The 19,541-nt window shown below is 37.3% G+C and overlaps 1 protein-coding gene across 7 annotated transcripts in view; it reads right to left on the minus strand.

Moving 5' to 3' along the window:
• The window catches only part of RALGAPA2 (Ral GTPase activating protein catalytic subunit alpha 2), a 346,401-nt gene that overhangs the window by 286,164 nt on the left and 40,696 nt on the right, over positions 1-19,541 (minus strand). For all 7 annotated transcript variants that reach the window (XR_010917130.1, XM_067532894.1, XM_067532900.1 and 4 more), the window contains exons 4-7: positions 9,730-9,787; positions 3,887-3,930; positions 2,683-2,860; positions 137-252 (exon numbers count right to left, since the gene is read on the minus strand). Coding sequence is in view for 6 of the 7 variants with exons in the window: in XM_067532894.1 (XP_067388995.1) it covers positions 137-252; positions 2,683-2,860; positions 3,887-3,930; positions 9,730-9,787 (396 nt within the window). In the remaining variant the exon portion in view is untranslated. The remainder of the gene's footprint in view (positions 1-136; positions 253-2,682; positions 2,861-3,886; positions 3,931-9,729; positions 9,788-19,541) is intronic.

Below are 19,541 nucleotides of genomic sequence, written 5' to 3' on the forward strand. Positions count from 1 at the left end.
TATAAAAAATAAGCAAATACCTGTATGACAATAACCTCCATTTGAAAAATACTGTACAAATAGAAACAAGAAAAACAAACTCCCATCACAGATATGTTCCCCTACATATTAAAGACTTAACATATTATTTTCGCACCTGGATTACCATGTACTTTAACAAAATCTGAAGAAAATAGCAGGTTTGGTCCTCAGCAATCTTTTCACCAGAGACAGCTGGCAAAAGTGGAGTTATCTCTTCAGGATAAATCTTTGCTAAAATACAGAGAAAGTTTTTTTTTTAAATGACTATTGCTTTAAAATGGTGGTGTAAATAAATTAAAATTTATGATGTAATAGTGTTCCATATAATATTATAGTATAAATATGGCTACTGATTGCACAAAGCCATGTTCCACTTAGGATCATTTTGATATCTACCCAAGCCCCAAAATGCATAGCTAAACATAGCATTACCCCTTACCTCCCATCCCCACAAATTAACACACATTTTTCTGTGTGAGAACTACTTATCAAGAGAGGAATTTCTAGCCTTCACAAAAGTGACAATCTTGAAAAAAATGAACTGAGTGAGAACTGATAAAGTGATGTCAGAATCTGCAGACAGCCTGAAACAGTAGTTTTGACAGATGTGAACTGCCCAATTCGTTTTAACACCTTGTTAACGATGAAAACTAAAGATGATAATCTATGGCATACTGAAAATGTGAGGACAGCACAAACTGAATTTTATACTGAAACGAGTAACACATGGTCTATTATTCATACTCATTTTAAATTTAAACCTCTATTTTTAAAATTTATCTGAAGTTGCCACCAAATATTGAAAATTTCCACTGGAGTGTCACAGAATCCAGGGACCTTACTACTGAATATGTGAAGCCTTGACAACACTAGACATATTAGCTTTTTACGGAGAACAAGATAGCCAACAACTGACAAAAAGAACAGAAAGGAAGGGATTATTAATGATGGTTGGAATCAAAGTCCCTTATATATCTTTGCATCTGAATGTTCAAGATCGGTGAGGGGATGTGTATGGAATCAATAGTCCCTGATATCCAACTCAAGTATATCTAAAGTACATCAGTAAAGTATCCAGTTTAACAATTAAGAATGACGCTGAGCTTTCCCAGAAGGTAATATTCCCACAGATGTCCCACTCCCCTTATAGTATGCAGTTTTTAAGGTTTCCTTCTACTGCTCCTCCCTCCCTCAAACCCCATTGTTTCTTCTTGCCTTCTACATTTTTCCCTTTAACCTCCACCTTGTGGACTCCTTCTGTGGGGAAGACTTTAGCAAACAGATGATTCTTGCATTTACGCTTGACAATTTAGAATCAATCTAATTATCCTTAAAAAGAATACTCTGGAATTTGCTGCCCTCTTTGGGCTGCAAGAGACCAGATCTGAAGAGCTTCAGGGGTGCTGCAAGACTCACGTTTTCCTGGGCTTTACCTGGAGGGAGAGAATTGGGCCAGATGGCTGAGAAGACTCTTTGTTGGTAATGTTCCATTGTACTGTTTTCTTAATTGTTGGTTTGTGTGTTTTTTTAATTTTGTACATATATTTAGGTGCCTGTGATTGGCACATGAATAAAATAGCCATTTGTACTAGAACCCTAACTGCCCTCCTTTCATATGATGGTTGAGGACACGCAGAAAAGCGGGGTGGAGCCCCTCACTGTACCAGACATCAGAACTCCCAGTCCATTCCTCCTCCTCCTTTAGGGGATGCCTTCCCCTAATCTCGATTTAAGTTTCAGGTGACCAGGGAACTTGACCCCCTATTGACCAAATACTTGCACTGGACACCCGCCAAGTTGTGACAACATGAACACTTTACAACCTAACTTACCGATCAGGTCACTGGGCTGCTAATCTACCAATCACAGAAAAATTCCTTCCCAGACCGAAAAAGAGATTAGTGTGATGCCCACGCCAAGACCTAGAAATCCGATTCCTCAGATGTAAAATGGCATCCTGGGCAAGGGTAAGGACTCATAAGTTTTCTCTTCTAATGCACAGAAGCCTGTAGGCTTCCACTGCATCCTTCAATCGAGCCAATTAACTAAATTGATGCCAAATTCACAAGAAGCCTAAATGCTCACAAGGAAAGAGGATCTGAGCAATCCTTAAAGGGCCCCCAAGGATTTTCTTTTCCCTGATAGCACAAACAAAGCCTCTCCATCTCTAAAGGGGTGGAGATGTTCGTAGTGGATCTCAAATATGGGATCCATGATGACAATATACAAAATAGAATCAGGGATTAGTTTTCTACTTACAGGCATCTAGAAAGTACTCTTCATCTAAATATAAACACTGGCTCTAATATTTAAGTTCTTTTTAAATTTAATGCTGAATAGAACTGTCTAGATCTACTTACACTCAGTGACAAGCAGGAAGTAGCAAGCAATGAAAAAGAAGATATGGTGATTTCTGTATCTTTAACACTAAATAACAAAAATGTTCTGCACTCTGACACTATAAAACTAGAGAGATATAATGCTATGAAAACATTTTAATAGATTAATAATCTCAATATGACATGTCTCTGGTTCACTGATTTACAGAGTATAGTGTGATCTATTCGATATTTTCCCATATTAGCAAAATCTGTAATTCTATGAATTAGTGATCAGAAAAGGCAATAAATTCAGCACTTCAATTCTGATAATTTTACTTACCATCAGGCAAATTAGGAGGAGGGCTAATGAGTGTATCCAGTGTACAAGGACCTCTTGATGACATGATCACTGGAAAACCAGGCACTAGGCATGCAAAAGTTAACACTTGCTCCTCTCTGGAGTTTGTCTGAAGTGCTTGAAGCCAAAGAAGAAACAGCCGGATTCCTTCACATCTTATCTAAAAGGAAAAGAATGTAGAAAGGACATTGATATAAACAGGAAAATGCAGTAAAATACTAAGAAACCATATTAAGAGACAACACTGATCAATTTAACCATGCAGACGATGTGCTGGAGGCATGTTCAGGAGGCATTCTGCCAATACCCACCCAATGTAATAGTTCATAGGAAGCCAATATTGTCACTATAAATTAGAATAGTTCTGAAGCTGCTCCCCCTCAAATCAGGGGCCAAAACACCTCTTGTAGCTCCAGGAATTAGTGCTCCATCCACCTTCTCCTCATGCACCCTTTGGTCCTGTGCCAAATACAGCCCAAGAATCAGAACCTTAAAACTGACCCTTTGGGGTAGTATAGCAGGTGTATCTCATGAATGCACCAAATGCCAATACTTCATGCCACACTAGGTAGGGGTAGAATTCTGGCCCCATTGAAGTCAATGAGAGTTTTTGTGGTTTTTGAGACTTCAGTGGGTCCACGATTTCACCCCAACATTCCAGCCATTTTCTTGAAAACCTGTACATAAGCCAATTCCTATGCAACATGCCATGATCTCTTTTGTATATATTCAGGGTAAAGAGTGCTCAATAAACCTTCAGCAAGAAAGCAAATAAACTAACAATGCAGAATTTTAAATTTTGGCATTCTAATTGGAAGGGGAACACTGGATTTAAAAAAATGCAAACACGAAAGTTTGTATTCAGCCTGATAGTTTAATATCCTAAGTTTCAGGCTGGGAAAATTTAAAAACAAAAGATATTAATCTGCAGAAATTTATCTTTACTATAGCTAGCTTTAACAAAGGGTCATTAGAATGGTAGCAGGTCTGGTCATAGATACTACAGTAATAAATGGATGCTACTATGATTTTTTATTAAAACATGAACAGTTATTATATAGGAAATATGGTAATAATCATTATACATTTACTCAAACAATAATTACAACAAATCGGGAATCTTTAATGAGTATAAACAATGGAATCAAAGGTAGCAAGAAACACTAATGTCATCTAAGGGAAATACCTTAATAGAGTTTCCAGTGTGCAAAAGCTTCTTCAAAACTGACCCTGAAGTTAGAAAAATGAAATAGGAAAATACATTGATAAATTATTTGAAGCTGTCTGCTTTTGTCAAAAAGACATTTTTACCAAAACAGACCATTTTAACACTGCTAAACAATATTAGTACTGCAATGCATTTAAAAAATAAATACCTGTGTGGAATTAGCAACAATGCAGCTAATATATTATCGTACATTCTGTTGAACAGAAAGATGGGGGGAAAAAAATCAAATTTAATGTATCTTTGAAGTCTATTTTGTTTTATTCAGATGCCTCTCTCATTTAAAAGTATTACCAGTGGACAACGAATTACTTTGACCCATGAAATTTATAATTTTATATCTTTTTTTATGTAACTATTGTATTAACATTTCATGCTTACACTACACATCATGGTATACTGACTGGAAAGCTGATCATAATGGTTTTGACATTTGGGGAAGGGAGAAGCACAGGAACAGGAAAAATGTAATACTAACAATCGGTGAGAAAAAAAATATATATACTAGAAGGCTTGCAGACATATGAACAACTAAGGGAACAAAGACCAAAAGCTGTTTTAAAATAATTCTGATAGTGATATTTAAAAATGCCATGTCAATTACATGCAGTATATGCTTCAAAGTTGTATGATCCAAAATTAGACACAACTTTGAAAGTGCCAGTCAAATAACCTAAAATATTTTAATAAAAATCAGAGCAAATTTGAAAGTGCAGAATATCATTAGCTGAACTCTCTCAAAAATAATCTCAGTGGAGAAGTAACACATCCATGTCTTGTTATTAAATGCATTACTTAAAGATGGTACTCTATACTCTACTGAACAGAGTAAATCTAGTGCACTAATACATTTGCATCTTTATTGTATTAGTGCACATTAAGTAACTGTTTGCCAAAGCACACTATTTGCATGTGCAAATACTTTTTCTACACACAAATGTGCATGCACAAATCAAATGTGCCATCAAGTTTATTTCCCATTAATTGAGGCTGGCTAAAAACTTCTCCAATTATAACTATATGACTGAAATCAAAACAATACAGTAGTTACAAAATGTCTCAGTAAAGCCCAATTTATGCTGTTCAACTTTACAGGAAATTGTAATGAAATAGTTCAAGCAGATGTCTCCTTTTATTTTTGTCTGTGCTATCTGAAAATTTGACAACAGCCCTTTCCTTGACCTTTCATTTCCACCCATTATTTCTGCTGCCATCACAAATTCATTGCTCAGCTAGAAAACACACTGATTGATTGAACAGCAAAATCAATGTTGAAATCCCAAATAAAGAATAGTGCTTTAAAAAAATAGCCATGTATCCAAATTATATTCAATAAACAGAATAGTAAATGTTCTGACCACTTTAGTGCTAGTCACAACTATGGTTTTTCATTTTCACAGCAGCAATAAGTCTAACACATTCAAATTAATTTACAGGGACAGCATCAGGTTAAAATATATATTTTAAAGTTTCCTTACTGTGTTACAAACAAGTTAGATTATTAAAATTTAAAAGAACTTTCAATATGTGTTTTCAGTATTTATGGTCTCTTTCTACTCTCTACTTAATTCAACCAGGTTAATGAAATAACAATGATCAGTTTTGCTTTCTTGTTCTCATGCATTAGCACAAAGCCACAATGTTTGGCTTACAAATTTTGCATTTTAGAGCCCTGAACTACCTGAGATAAGCATGTCTCTTCAAGCTGTAAAATTCACTCAGAAAAATTATTTCTGCCTCATTTTATTATTGGCTTTTCTACTGTACACAAGAGAATAAGACCAGCTTGTTAGTCATATTGCATTGCATCTTTAGGTTTATTAAATAAACAAACTACATTAAAAAACGTTAAGGTTGCAAAGTCAAGCACTCAAAAATTAGGAAATGCCTGAATTAAGTTTGCCTATGATATCTTAATTTGGCTCCTTTGTACAGATGCATTATGATACACAGTCTTGAACTGCATGTCCACATACTACTTTTTCACAGGATCCCAGCCTGATTCAGTGCAAGGGACGGACAGTGCTCTGGGAATTAATCAAGGTTGTAAAATAGGAGGCTGTAGACTAGAGGGGTCCCTCCCTCATTTGCTGCAGAAGTTGGAAGGTCTGCAGAAGTATGAGGCAAGGAAAAATGAAGAAAAAATGTTCTCAGGGTGAGGCAGTTAAACACTATCCTGAATAAGGAATTTTATCCCTCCCTCTGCCACAGCGTTCATATACAATGCTGGACAAATTTTACATTTTCTGGGTGCCCACAAAAGACACCTGGGGCCAGTTGTGAATACATGCTGAGCACACACGAGTGTAACTGAAGGTCATTATAGCTGTGCTTTGAACATATTAAGTGCTATAAAAATGCAAAGCACTCTGAAAAGTTAGGCACTAGGTGTCTCATGTAGGGCATCCAAAACTAATGGGGACTTGGCCTTATTATCTCTGAGTCTCAGTTCCTCAGCTGTAAAATGGGGACACTACCACCACCCAACCTCTCAGAGACATTGTGAAGATTAATTAATTAATGCTTGTGAAGCACTTGGATACTATGGTGAGAGCACCCAACATGTCAAGGAGGAAATACATTTTCTGTTCAGTACAGGATTTGTATGGCTTGAATTAAATAAGACCTGAGTCCACACAATGAATAAGAAGGATAAAAAGCAATATTGAATAACTACCTATGGAAAGCATATTATGTGTTCATGTATTAAAGACTATCATAATGCATAAGCACATAGGAACTAAATTAAGATTTCATAGGCCACCTTAATTCTGATGTTTCCAAACTTTTGAGTGTTAGGCTTTGCAAACTTAACATTCTTTTAAGGTTGTTTTTTAAATGTAATTTCCCTAACTAAAAAACCTTGAAACTTCATCATATAGAGCCATACTGATGCTCCTCTACCCTCCTTTGGGTCATCAGCAGGGTTTGGATCTTTAGATCCACAGCAGGGATTTCTACCACTTGAGCTAACAGAATAATTGGAAGCAGTAATAGGCTGATATCCTCTATGTTGCTCAGGCACTAGATGGGGATGAGACACACTGTTAGTGGATTTCACAGCTGATGCCCCCTCCCTCACCCTTCCTATCCAACTCCTCCCCCAACCTCCCTCTCTGCTCCTGCCCCCAATCCACTATCCAACAAAAGGTATGTTACTTGTTTTTTCAGATGTGGTACAAACTATATGGCATACCACAACATTGCTAGCTTGCAAAACAAGTATGACCCTCTGATGTCATGAATGCTATGTGTCACAAATTATAGTAAAACCCTCTATTGTAATCTCCATTCTATTTTTTTCAAGAACATGATGTTGTGGCAAGAGTTAACAGAAAGATTTTTCAGATTTGCTCATCCCAGAAGCATGAAGTTTCAAAAAGATAATGGCAAATTAATTTCCATATTTATTGCTCAGTTTACATACGCTGAAAATAACTGCTTATTTAAATTTCAAGTACTGGTCTGATAAAAATGACACTGTTTCCATGTAAAGAACAAAGCATACTGGAGCCAGATTCTACTCTAAGCACAGATGAAAGTTCTGTTTATTTGTCATCCCTAATTCACTAGTCAGTTTATGAATCAAAACTACCCCAGTGTGTGCCATCTTGTATGCTACTTTTTGCCTGTCAGTGATTAGGTCACAGATACTTTACTGCTTTTCATCCAAGAATCTCAAAGAACTCTGCAAAAGAATGCCTAAATATTATTCCCATTTTACATATGGGAAAAAAGGCACAGAGAGGTTAAGAAATCTGTCCAAAGCTCCACAAGTCAGCAGCAGAATCAGGAGTAGAACTCAAATCTTCTGACTGACATTTTCCTGCTTTTACCACTCAAGTACACTGCCTCCCTATTCTATATAAATGCTAAAGATGTGAACCTTATAATCCACTCTTTTTGGGGGGCCCGGATTTGTACTATTTGAAAAAAATCCCGGGAAGTAAAAGCTACAACTATATAACAGTCCTTTTGGCAAAAGAAGAAAAAATTAGCCAGCCGAATGCCAAAAAAATCAGGGGATGAAGCTGAAGGATTATCTGACTGCTTTCGCAGGGAAAAAAAAGAGGAGCTGGGAACTGTAGCTGAATGGAGCACTTGAGAGCTGAAGGTTCAAGAATGTTTAGCTCTTGGGCTAGTACTGAAGTTCTTCCTAAACACTCTTCTACTACTACTAAATGGTTTTGTGGTTCATAGGGCATGATGTGCACTTCCTTCTGTGGGGATCTGGAGGGCAATTTAGGCAGGACAGTAGCCCCACTGGAATTTTTATGACAAAGATGCCCCTGAGAATTTCACTGAAAATTGAACTACTAACCAGCTTATATTTGTACTAATAGGAAAGTTTATAATGGTAAACTACCATATTTTACACACTATTTTAATACTGCTGTGACAATCAGCATTCAGACACCCAAAGGGGAAAACGGGGGTTGAACTCCAAAGAATAAACAGTTGAATCAACTGATTATATACAATGTTACTGTACTATAAAAATATGTTGAGTAAGGTCTTTTATGAAAGCATTTTATGTTCTGAACTTGATGGTCATTTGAAATATGTATACAGGCTATGGTTATGAATGTATGTATTCATGAATATAAAAAACTGTGCTCAATTTGTGATGCTGTCAGGCTTGAAAGGGGCTGCCTCCTTAACCAGAGGAGATTAGCTCCAACACCTACCATTGTACTACCCAAGAAAAGACAAATGGGAAAACACTGAGACTTCCTAACCATCATCTTAAGGAAGAATTTCCCTTCCTTATTCCCAGTCTGAATAAACATCAGTCACCATGTTCGGAGAGGAAAGAAGGGGGCGAGAGTGGGGAGGAGCCTTTTTAAAAGGAGGCATGAAACTATCGTTTTCATCCAGAAACTGAGGGACCATCACTTGGCGGGTGCTCTCCATGAAACACTGGATCCGATCTATAGCAGAGGTTACTTTGGGAAACTATTCAGAGGCTATCGGTAACTTGTATTAGAAAAGGGAGTTTATCTAATTTGAAATTGTAATGCCTGAGGTTGAGTCATTATGCTTATTTGCTGTTTAACCTGTATATGTTTGCTATTTCATACTATTTTATCTTTGAATCTTTGATTTTTTTTTTTTTTATTAAATAAACCTTTTGTTTATTTTTACCCCAAGCAGGTCTCTGGTGTGCAAACTGTATGGAGTGTGTGCGCCAAAGTAAACTGGTGTCTGGGGGGGTCTAGTTTCACCTTTGGGGGTAATAAAGCAGAGGAGAAAAGTCCAAATGTCTAGTACTTCAGATCACATGGTGGATGGATTTGGGGAGACTTGGGACTGGAAAGGCTGTTGGTAGTACTCTGCAAGGAGTAACTGGGTTGATGGAAGACAGGGTGAGACCAGATGCTCGTGGGCAGGCCCCTGGTGTCAGTATAACCAAAGCCGCACAGCATAAAGGTACCCAAGTTTACAGGGCATCTGGTGACCAAACCTTACTGGTTTGGGTAATCCCCAAAATGTCACAATAGCATAGTGATTACAGGAGTTGCATCACGACACCAGCAAACTGAGGTTCACACTCCAAACATTTGCAAAACTGACCCTAACAGATGCAAAAGTGATGGAATAAAATGCAAGTGATTTGTTGTTTTCTTTTCTTTACTTTGGTTTGGTTTAAAGGAAATACAACTAGGAAAGAGGAAAATGAGCCAATTAGAGTTCTTGTGTGATCAGACTAAATATTGAGGGGGGAGGAAGGAATCAGTAGGGTGAAAAAGGAATTACATTTTAAACTGCTATTAAAATATCATTTTAAAAGCATTTCTTCTTACCTATACTGTGGAAATGCCATCGATAAAATATCCTCTCAGGTAGCAGCTGTAATATTTTCTGCAGAAATAAAACTCAACAGTTAACTTTTCCATAATAAATTAGGTCATTCAGAGAATCTGATAGAATAGTTGATGTCTCCCTCCAAGCCAAATATGAATTAAACAATACAAAAACAGACATCTACTGTAACAAGGGTTAGTGTCCACTATTTCACTTTCCCTAGAGTACACATTATGTTCATTAACTGCAATTGTAATTACATTTTAAAAAGTAACACTGTCAAGGAATTTTTTTTTTTTTTTTTTTAAACACACTTAGGGTTTTGATCCTTTTCAAAACAATGGAATGTTTCAGGGCATAAACAAACTTCTAACTGAAGGAGTTAGAAGAATCTTTAGCTATGGGCAGGGTATTTCAAAACTGCTCACTTTCGGGTTTTTATACCTTCTTTGGAAGCATCTGATATTGGCCACTGTCAGAGACAAGATATTGGCCAGATCATAGCAAATCTTACATTTCTATCGATTAGAAAAGTAATAAACTCTTTTGTTTCCACCACCTAATGCTGGCATATCCACCAGCTCAGTCAGCCCTAGGGGAACTGTGATGTGTACTCTTACACAGAACTGCACTTTCATCTGCTGAGTGGAACTGAGCAGAACCACACAAAGCTACATTAATTACTCCACAGCAGATGTAGTTGGTAAAGCACTCGTGTAATATGCAGTGGTCTTCCTCTGTAGTTTTGGGATGAATATGTCAGAGGAAGATCAAGCCAAGAAAGGGGGAAAGTCTTGACCACAACCTCTAACTTTGGCATTTTATATGGTCCCAATAAAGCAAAGCAACTAAACAGATGCTTAAGTACTTTGCTGAATGTGGGCCTATAATCTTGGTTGGAAAAACAGTTGGGCCATCAAATTTTGCTGTTTGCCAACCCAGTGAATTATAATGCTACAAAACAATTTGTATGAATCACCAAAACTTTATTTTGTTGTTTTTACATTTGGCAAAGACAGCGTTTTTTCCTGACTTTTAAGTGTAGTGCAAGCCAACATGGCTAAGTTGTATATAAGGCCTTTTTTAGGCTGATGTCCAACAAAGGTAACTCTGGCAAGTAATGCCAGCTTGTTGCTGCTGAATATATAAAAAGATCAAATTAATATAAAACAATAGATATGGCTTTTGTCTTCTTTTGTGAAAACTTTTCAGCTGCTGAGTGATGAATTTTAAAAAGAGATTAAGAATCCAAAAGGGAAATTAGTTTTAACACTAATTTTAAAGGTCAAATAATTATCTCTAAAGAAATTGGCAGTACTGTTTAATCATCACACAAAACAGTAGGAGCACATTTTCACAAAACTTACAGCATCACCACTTCTTAAAGAAAAACTACATGCAGGATGCAAAATGAGTGACGGGTAATAATGTAAGCAATTGTGACCCCACTTGTTGGTCTTTCAAGATAAAGACTGGCAAGAAGAAATAAGGCAACACAGCCAAGTAGACAACATTTAAAACTTCAGTTATTCCTTCATATAAGGCCAACAAATGAGCCATTACTGCTGTTGGAACAATATGCTCAGAAGATGGATTACGATAGAATAAATCTGTTGGAAAACAAAGCATTTCAGAAATTGTATACAGTACTCAAATGACAGTCTCTAAAAATGGAATGTTCTTTTCTTCATAGCAGAAAATGAAAGTCATGGCAACTTCAGACTTTGAGAACTAGACCTCAGGTCACATCAGTTTTCTACAGTGAACAGAGTAGAGTAAAAATACTCTATAACCATTATTATGGCAAATTGTCCCATAGACAGTATTAAAAGTCTTTGTATAGTTAGCTCAGAAGATAAAATAAGTCTGGGATATCCCTTTTATATTCCTCATTATACTTCGCTTCAACATAATCCCCACAAGTACTTCCATAGGCTTTCAACTAAGGGCTTACCTTGGCAGCAGTGGTTAACAATAATTATCCTGAAAAAAATCACATGGCCAGATGTCTAGCTCTCTGTCTATGGGCAAGGTAAATGTGACTGGAATGGAAAGATCTGACTGGCTAAAAATGAGAACATGATTAAAAAATTTGGGGGTTTACCTGTTAATTAAGGACCATGTTTCTTCCAATCAGATTGCAGGATATATAAGGATATAATAATTATCCATTTAAGTATTAAAATACTAGGAGCCTTGAACCTTTCAACAACACCTTTGACATTAATCATCTAATCTCAGTTTTTTTTCCATTCTAAATTATTAACTTTTATTTTTGGTGTTTTCATTCTAAGTTTTTTATAATACTACATGTACCAAATGTGAATAAAAACTTGTGCACAACTTTTCATGCATTCAGATAAATGTTAGACCCATACTGTATATGCATATAGTGTACAGTAAGAATTCATGGCTTTTAAAAAACAAACATTTGCTAAAAACATGAATGAAATGATGACCTTCAGAATGCATCTTTTGAAAGGGGCCTGATATGGAAACAGTCCAACTTTTTTGTACTTATTAAGAATTGACTAAAAGAAAAAAAACCAAAACAGCTGACCACAAGGAAATAAACAAATAGAAATAAATACTTTGATGTATGTCATCAAAATATATATCGTGTATCATTAACAGAATATTGATTTTGCCATATGCAGTACTGCAGATTCTTTCTAAGAATCTGGAATCTCCTTAGAATCCTTCTTGTGTATAACGTCTCTAATATTCAAAAATACTCTTGTACTCAATATTTTATACCTCTAAAAAGGACCATTGACCTTTTTCTGTATTGGAATATTTCAGGACAAACACATTCAAAGACTGTAGGTAACGTAGGATTTTAAAATGCACTTCTTGCTGTATTGTACAAAGAACTGTAAAATGTCATGTTGTATGACAACACAATGGAAATGGGTACATAATGAAATACGGGTAAATTGTAAATATGACTCCCAATAGCACGTTCATTTGCAGAACATGGCATAGTATGTTAGCTTTAAAAATATATGGAGTTCTCCATATTAATGTACTACTAATAAATATCAAATATAATCTGATGCACAAATTATGTCAAAAAACATAGTATATCATCTTCAGCTTCAGAACAAAGAGAAGTAAATGAAAAGCAAAGAACTTGCTTCCATGGAAATATACTCATTATAAACAATAGGAAGACCTGTAGAAAATGTAATACACAATATAACTGCAAATTGCTTCTAAAAAGTAATGTTTTTTTAAAGGGTGGTCTATAAATGCAGAATATTGAAGAAAAATTAAACAAGTTGTAAGATTATGTGAATATCCAAAAAGCAAGGACTAGCTGCACTCTGAACGTAGCTTATTCATCCACCATTCACCACCACCAAAATCTCCACAATTCTTGCTCTATGAGAAGCTCCAACATGCATTATGTTGGTAAGACTAAAAACTCACTGAAAACCTCACTGTAACATACAACCTGGCTACTGGAAGAAAGAGTGCCAAGAAATGACTCTTTTAAACCACCAGTGTTTTGCAAATATTTATTTTGTGTGTGTGACATGACACCTTTATGAGTTTTCTTTATTTGCAGTAAGAAATTAAGTCTCCAATCACTTGGAGGTTTCTGTAGGCTGCAGGAAAGTTCTCGGATTGGAAATTGTAAAATGTCTTGAGTCAAGATGGGTCACTGACTCAAGTAAATGAAGATTACTTACCTGTAACCAGAGTGCTTTGAGATGGCTCTGCATATTCACTTATGGGTACTATGCCATCTTGGGGGACCTTATAGTAAAAAGCTCTTCTAGCAGTGTTAGCTACAGTGCTCCCACACCCTCACCTCACTCCTCCTCTCGGCATTACAATTTACTAATGGCGAGAATATAAAGGGGGTGGCACGCCCTCACCACCCCACTTCCTTCTGTCACAAAGCCAGAGACAGAACAATAAGGACTCTAACAGAAAGGGGAAGGCAGATGAGAAGTGTGAATATGCAGACCCTTCTCAAAGAACTTCAGTTACAGGTAGATAACTTTCATTTCTTCTTTGACTGGACCTGCATATTCCCACTTACGGGATAGACTGATAAAGCAGTGCTGAAAACTAACCTGGAGGTGGGAACAGAGTCCTAGCTGAATATATACTAAAGCACTGCCTTGCTGAATCTGGTGTCTGCCTTAGAAACCAATTCCAGATTATAGTGCTTGGTGAAAGTATGCACCGAAGTCCAGGTTACAGCCTTACAAATTTCAGCAACTGGCACTTTCTTAAGACAGATGAAGGGAATAGCTGCCTCTGCTTTTATATGGTTGAACTGCAGCAAGAAAAGGGACTTTCGCTAGCATGTAACACACAGTAACATGTTGTTTAATCCACTAAGAAACAGTCTGGGAAGAAACCATATATTCCATGTGGTTCTTTGCATAAGAAACAAACAAACAATTTAGGTGATTTACAAAAACTCTTAGGCTCTCACCTATTCCCTTGGACAAACCTTTCTAACATCCAAAGTGTGCAGAACTGATTCCCCCTTTTTATAGTGAGGCTTGGGGGTGGTGGGGAGGAGAGAGAAAAAAGGCAAAGTAATGATTTGATTGATGTGGAAATCAGACACTACTTTATGTAAAAATCTGGGATCAGGTCTGAGAACGATCTTGTCCGCATGAAAAGAAGTGAAAGAGAGCATAATTCATTCACTCACGACACCAATGCTCTGGCAACACAGTAAAGCATCAAACATGGTGTTTTCTGTCATCAGACACATCATCTTTCTCCACATGGAACTGGTAATAGGCCATGGCTATCTGATAATTCGCCACCCTAATACTGAGAGATGATGAAAAGAATATTTTTCTTCTCAATGAATCAACCCTTTTCCCCTCTTTATCAGCTACGATATAATGTGATAGTTCAGATCTAGCTCTGTTACTGGTAGCAGCCACTCACAGGGTGGGTGTGAAAGTAGGAAAATCCTTGAGGGTATCTGATACAACTTATCAGCTTTCCTAGAAACAGGTTGGCAAGAAGCAGGTGTGGTCCATATGGACTTAGTTAGCTGTAGCAAACTATCCAAAATGGGTAGGGATATTCTACTCCTTGAAGTAGCCATAAGCATATCAACACCAGGTGAGAATCTCTTCCACAGGCACTAGAGGAAGATTTAAAGTGGACACAAAATGATGCATCAAGCTGTGGAACTGCATAGCACCCTCAGAAGGGAGAACACGGAAGCAACCCCCATATTTTCATCTGGTGATAAACTGAGCTCAATCAATTTCCAAATGCTCCTGATCAACAGTATTTGAGAAATCACGGTCAGTAATGTTGACTGATCCAAAGGAGTTGAATTAGAGGATCTCTGGACTTCCAAATCTTTAACAGACAAAACATTACCACTCCAACCACCTGGAGGATAATTAAAAGACTCCTGAGGTGGCCTCAATAAGGCTATGGCCCCATGATTGCCAGTCTCTCCAGCAACTAGGGTTCAGGAATATGCCTGCAGTAGGAAAACCAAAAGATGACACAAAGAGAACCACAGATCTCTGTATTCTCCTCTATCTTCCTCCTGGTAAGTACCCAAGTCCAGATCAGATATAGAATGCAATGGTGATAACACTGGATTCAAAGGGAAGAACAGAGATCCAGCATTTGGATCCAGCATTCTGGACTCTGATAATGAAGTTTCCTGGCCAGGGTCTGAGGCGGGTCTCAACCACTTTTCCATTAAAATTGAGTTTGAGTTGGAGATTCCTATCCCTTCTAGCTCTGGACTTTAGGCTCTTAAAATAGGTATGCTTTTGGGGTACTGCCCCTCACCCAGATGTCAGACACATTGAGAGTGTCCCTCCGATGCTGGGATCATGTCTCTGTAGGGGGTGAATCTTTTAAATCCTGGTGCACCAGGCATAACAGCAGATTCCCTGAGGGAAAAAACTATTCTACGCTATGAGGATAAAAAATTTTAAACTGTAATTAAACAACTAAACTAATACTATCTAAAGACTATCTAATTGTTAGGATGGGCTAAAGGCAGAAACTGCTGAGGGATCCATCTCAGACTATGGATGGTTGAAAAGAAACTAAAGGGGTCTGGCTGCATGCATGTGCCTAGCAAAACGCCAAAGGCACCACAAAACAGGGACGACGCATGCGCAACCCAGACAAGCACTGCTGATAGTAATCTCTGACTGAGGATACGAGGACGCGCCAACACCTTAACTGGAGCTCCCATAGGGACACCACTCGAAGAAAGTGAGTTCTACTTAGATTCTCTCTACTCAGGTCCAGAGCCTATTGATAGCTATTTGAGAAAGTCATACAAAAAGGGTTTATGTATCTAAAAAAGGTTAAATAATACTTTAAATGGGGAAGTGAGGCCACATGAAGCCACAAATAGATGACCAGTGCAACTGGGTGGTAAGAGGGTATAATAAGGAGGGTCTCCTATACATATAGCTCAAGCAGTTAAGTTGCTTCATCCAAAATTGAATATAACCATGTTATGATGATTTTCAATTTAACCTACAAGAGTGACTAGGCAGGAATTCTTATCACTCTTAGGTTCTCATAAGGAATGAGGGTAAGCAGAGGCTGAAGAAAGAGTGAAGATTTAAAAAACCACACATACCAGATTTGCCTATCTGCTCTTGAGGAGAAGAAACTCAAAACAAATGATCATGGTGTTATGATTCTTGTTTGAACAATTTTTCATAACTAAATTTCACACATTAGGCCTCATTGAGAAAGATGCTGAGCACCCACAACTCCACTCATTCTGTTTCTTTAATGTCTTAAATTACAGCTTAGACTTGTAAATAGTTGTATGACAAAGTCTGTAAGTGCAAGTTCTGACTGCATTGTATGTAGTTTGTATATTAAAGTATAACTCCTCCAAGATACATTACCAAAATCTTATGTACAATAAGGCTTTAATTCAGCAGTTACAATTAAACCACATGCTTCAGTTCTTCTGAAGTCAAATCTGGACCTAAACACCTAAACACAGTAATTCTGTGGATTTCTAGTCCGATTGCCACAGAATCTCCAGTGCTCTTTGGTTTAAATTTTAAGAACAAAAATGATTAAAATAAATTAACAGGGCTCACTATACTGATTGTGTTAAATTTAACTTATTTCAAACTATTCTCATATTTTCAGCTTTTGGTACGTCACAGATTTTTGTACCTTTATAACTACATTGTAGAGGTTGTTGGGGTGGAAGCTACAGGTTTTGACAGATGCATAAAGAAGAGGTGATATTTTGACATCCAAGAAGGCATATGGAATATTTTAGAATAGTTGGGTAAGCCGATTAGGTGACATTTAAATTAATAATGTTGACATTTTAATTTTAATTTTTAAATTTCAGAGTTAACAACCTATTGAGATGAAATAAGCAGTTCACACTGTCACGCTGACTGGATTGGGGTGGGAGGGCATTTATTATATTATTTAACATCAATGTCAAAATCATAATTGATATGAGATATGCCATGCCAGATACTGTTAGAAAGGCTATAATGTGCTAAGTAAGATAATAATGTTCATGTTCATGTATTATATGTGTAATGGAAGTTATGGATATGTTTGATATATCTGTATTTCAAATTGTGCTGTGTCTGGAACACACCCCAGACAGGATGACTGCAGGGAGAGCCTGCTTAATGGCCCATTAAGAAACACAAGAGGCCCAGGGAGAGAAGCCAGGGATATACCTGATGAGTCACCAGGACTTACTCAGGTGACTCTGGACTCCATTTTGGTTCCTGTAAAATTCCACAAGCAGCATGGCAAAGACCAAGGGACATAAAAGGCAGCTGCCCGAGATTCATTTTATCTTCAGTCACTAGTCTTTAGTCTGTCTTTCAGTCATCACCTACCTCTGGATCAACTCATCTACTGAAGCTGTGAAACAAAGGACTGAGATCCGTATACCAGAGGACTATACAATCCTGCAAACTCCACAATTCTTCTAGAAACCCGATATATATGAACTTTCAAATCAATTGTATGTATCTGATTGATTTAATCCTTTAACACTTCTCTTATATTTTGTTTCTTTCTTTTTATAATAAACCTTTAGTTTTAGTTACTAAAGGATTGGCTGGCAGCGTGGTATTTTGGGTAAGATCCAAACTTATATTGATCTGGTACTGTGGCTGACCCTTTGGGGTCAGAAGGAACCTTTTTGGTAAAGAGCATAGGGTTTTAAATAACTGGTCTCTTTACTGGACCTAGTGGCTGATTGGGAGCCAGAGACTGAAATGCAGTAAAGGGGGCTGTGTATGTTTTTATTTTGGCTTCTTGATAACTAGTGTGGGAAATCAGAAGCACTGTTTGTGGCTGGTTGGGAATCTGACTTCAGTGTCACCCACCAATGTTGGGAGAATCTGCTCTCCTTTTACAGCCTGCCCTGACCTTGGCATTTTCAGGTGGCTACCCTAGGCACCGACGGGTCACACACACGTTACAGGAGATATTGTTTTAGGTATTGTTCTATGTGCAAAATCAAGAAAACTAACATTGGTAAATGCTCAGTTCACCTTTTCAATATTATCTCTACAGCAGAAGAGCCCGGGGGGGGGGGGGAGAAAGTTTAAAATCTGAAGCACAATTTTACAGAAAGGTGTGGGTTCCGTGTTTGTGAAATCATAGAATACACAGAACCTTAGCAGTAATGAAGGTTGAACAGAGAGTAAGTATGTAGCTTTTGGTCCAAACAATGTCAAACAAAACAACTGTCTCACTTGAAAATACACTAGGGTTCACTTTACAACCAGGTTATAACCCAGGTGCCACTGAATTTCAGACTGTCTACAGCCAACACTGAACAGAAATGGTACAGAGTAGTCTGAGATACCCATTGGGAAGAGCAAATTCAGGATCTCAGTTGCACAGGGCAAGTCACATGAAAAAAACCCACACCTTTTTCCTTATCCCTGGTAAATGCAGTATTGGGTAGAGGAAGGGCCTTTGGAAGATCCTTGCATTAAAACAGCCCTTTTAGTCCTGATCATAAGATAGGGAGAAATAAAATGAGTGGGAAGGAGAGTGTGCAAAGCAGTCCTGGCTCAGAATAGCCTCCATATCTGTGTTAAAATTAAATTCAAGACACATTTGACCCACATTACTTCCTATTCTCCTCCACTGCCATCAGCAGTTCAAAATGAGAGATGAAAAATGAATGCATTTGAAGAAGAAAAAAAGAACAACAGTGATCAGATTAGGGAATCAGCTGCACAGTCCAATCTTGAACACTTAGCTGAAGGGGTCTTCCAATCTATGTAATTATCTGAGGTCAATCACATCACAGCTTCTGTTTAAACCACTTTAAAATCGTGCAAGTTATTAAGCGAATGGATATAACTAATCGAAGTTAACTGAGCACACTTTGACCCTGATGCATAGGAAATGGCTCACCTAAGTGTCTGAACTGCTCAATGAGCTAAAAACACAACTTAATTCAAAGTTAAGACTGAAACTCTTGTGTAATTAGTGCTTCTTGTGTCTATGTATTACAGAGTCCCAAGATAAAGATGTTACTTTACATATTAACATTGGGGAGGTGAACTCACAATCAGATGGACAACCACACACGATTGTGTTCCTGAGAATCCATTCTTCACTCTCTCTTCTCCCACACAGTTATAAGAAATGTATCCTGCCTTTACTGTGAAAAACAAATGACATTTTCTTCCACTCCAGCCTAGATTCTTAGTTATACTGCTGTGAATACCAAACTGGCCATTGACATCTTGTTTGTAATTTCACAGTAAAGTAATATGAAATATTTTAAGAAATCCGACAATGTGAAATAATATTACTTTTCCAA

Source organism: Emydura macquarii, unplaced genomic scaffold, assembly GCF_026122565.2.
Source record: "Emydura macquarii macquarii isolate MOO-44397 ecotype Brisbane River unplaced genomic scaffold, CSIRO-AGI_Emac_v2 contig_3305, whole genome shotgun sequence".
Taxonomy (NCBI): Eukaryota; Metazoa; Chordata; order Testudines; family Chelidae; genus Emydura; species Emydura macquarii.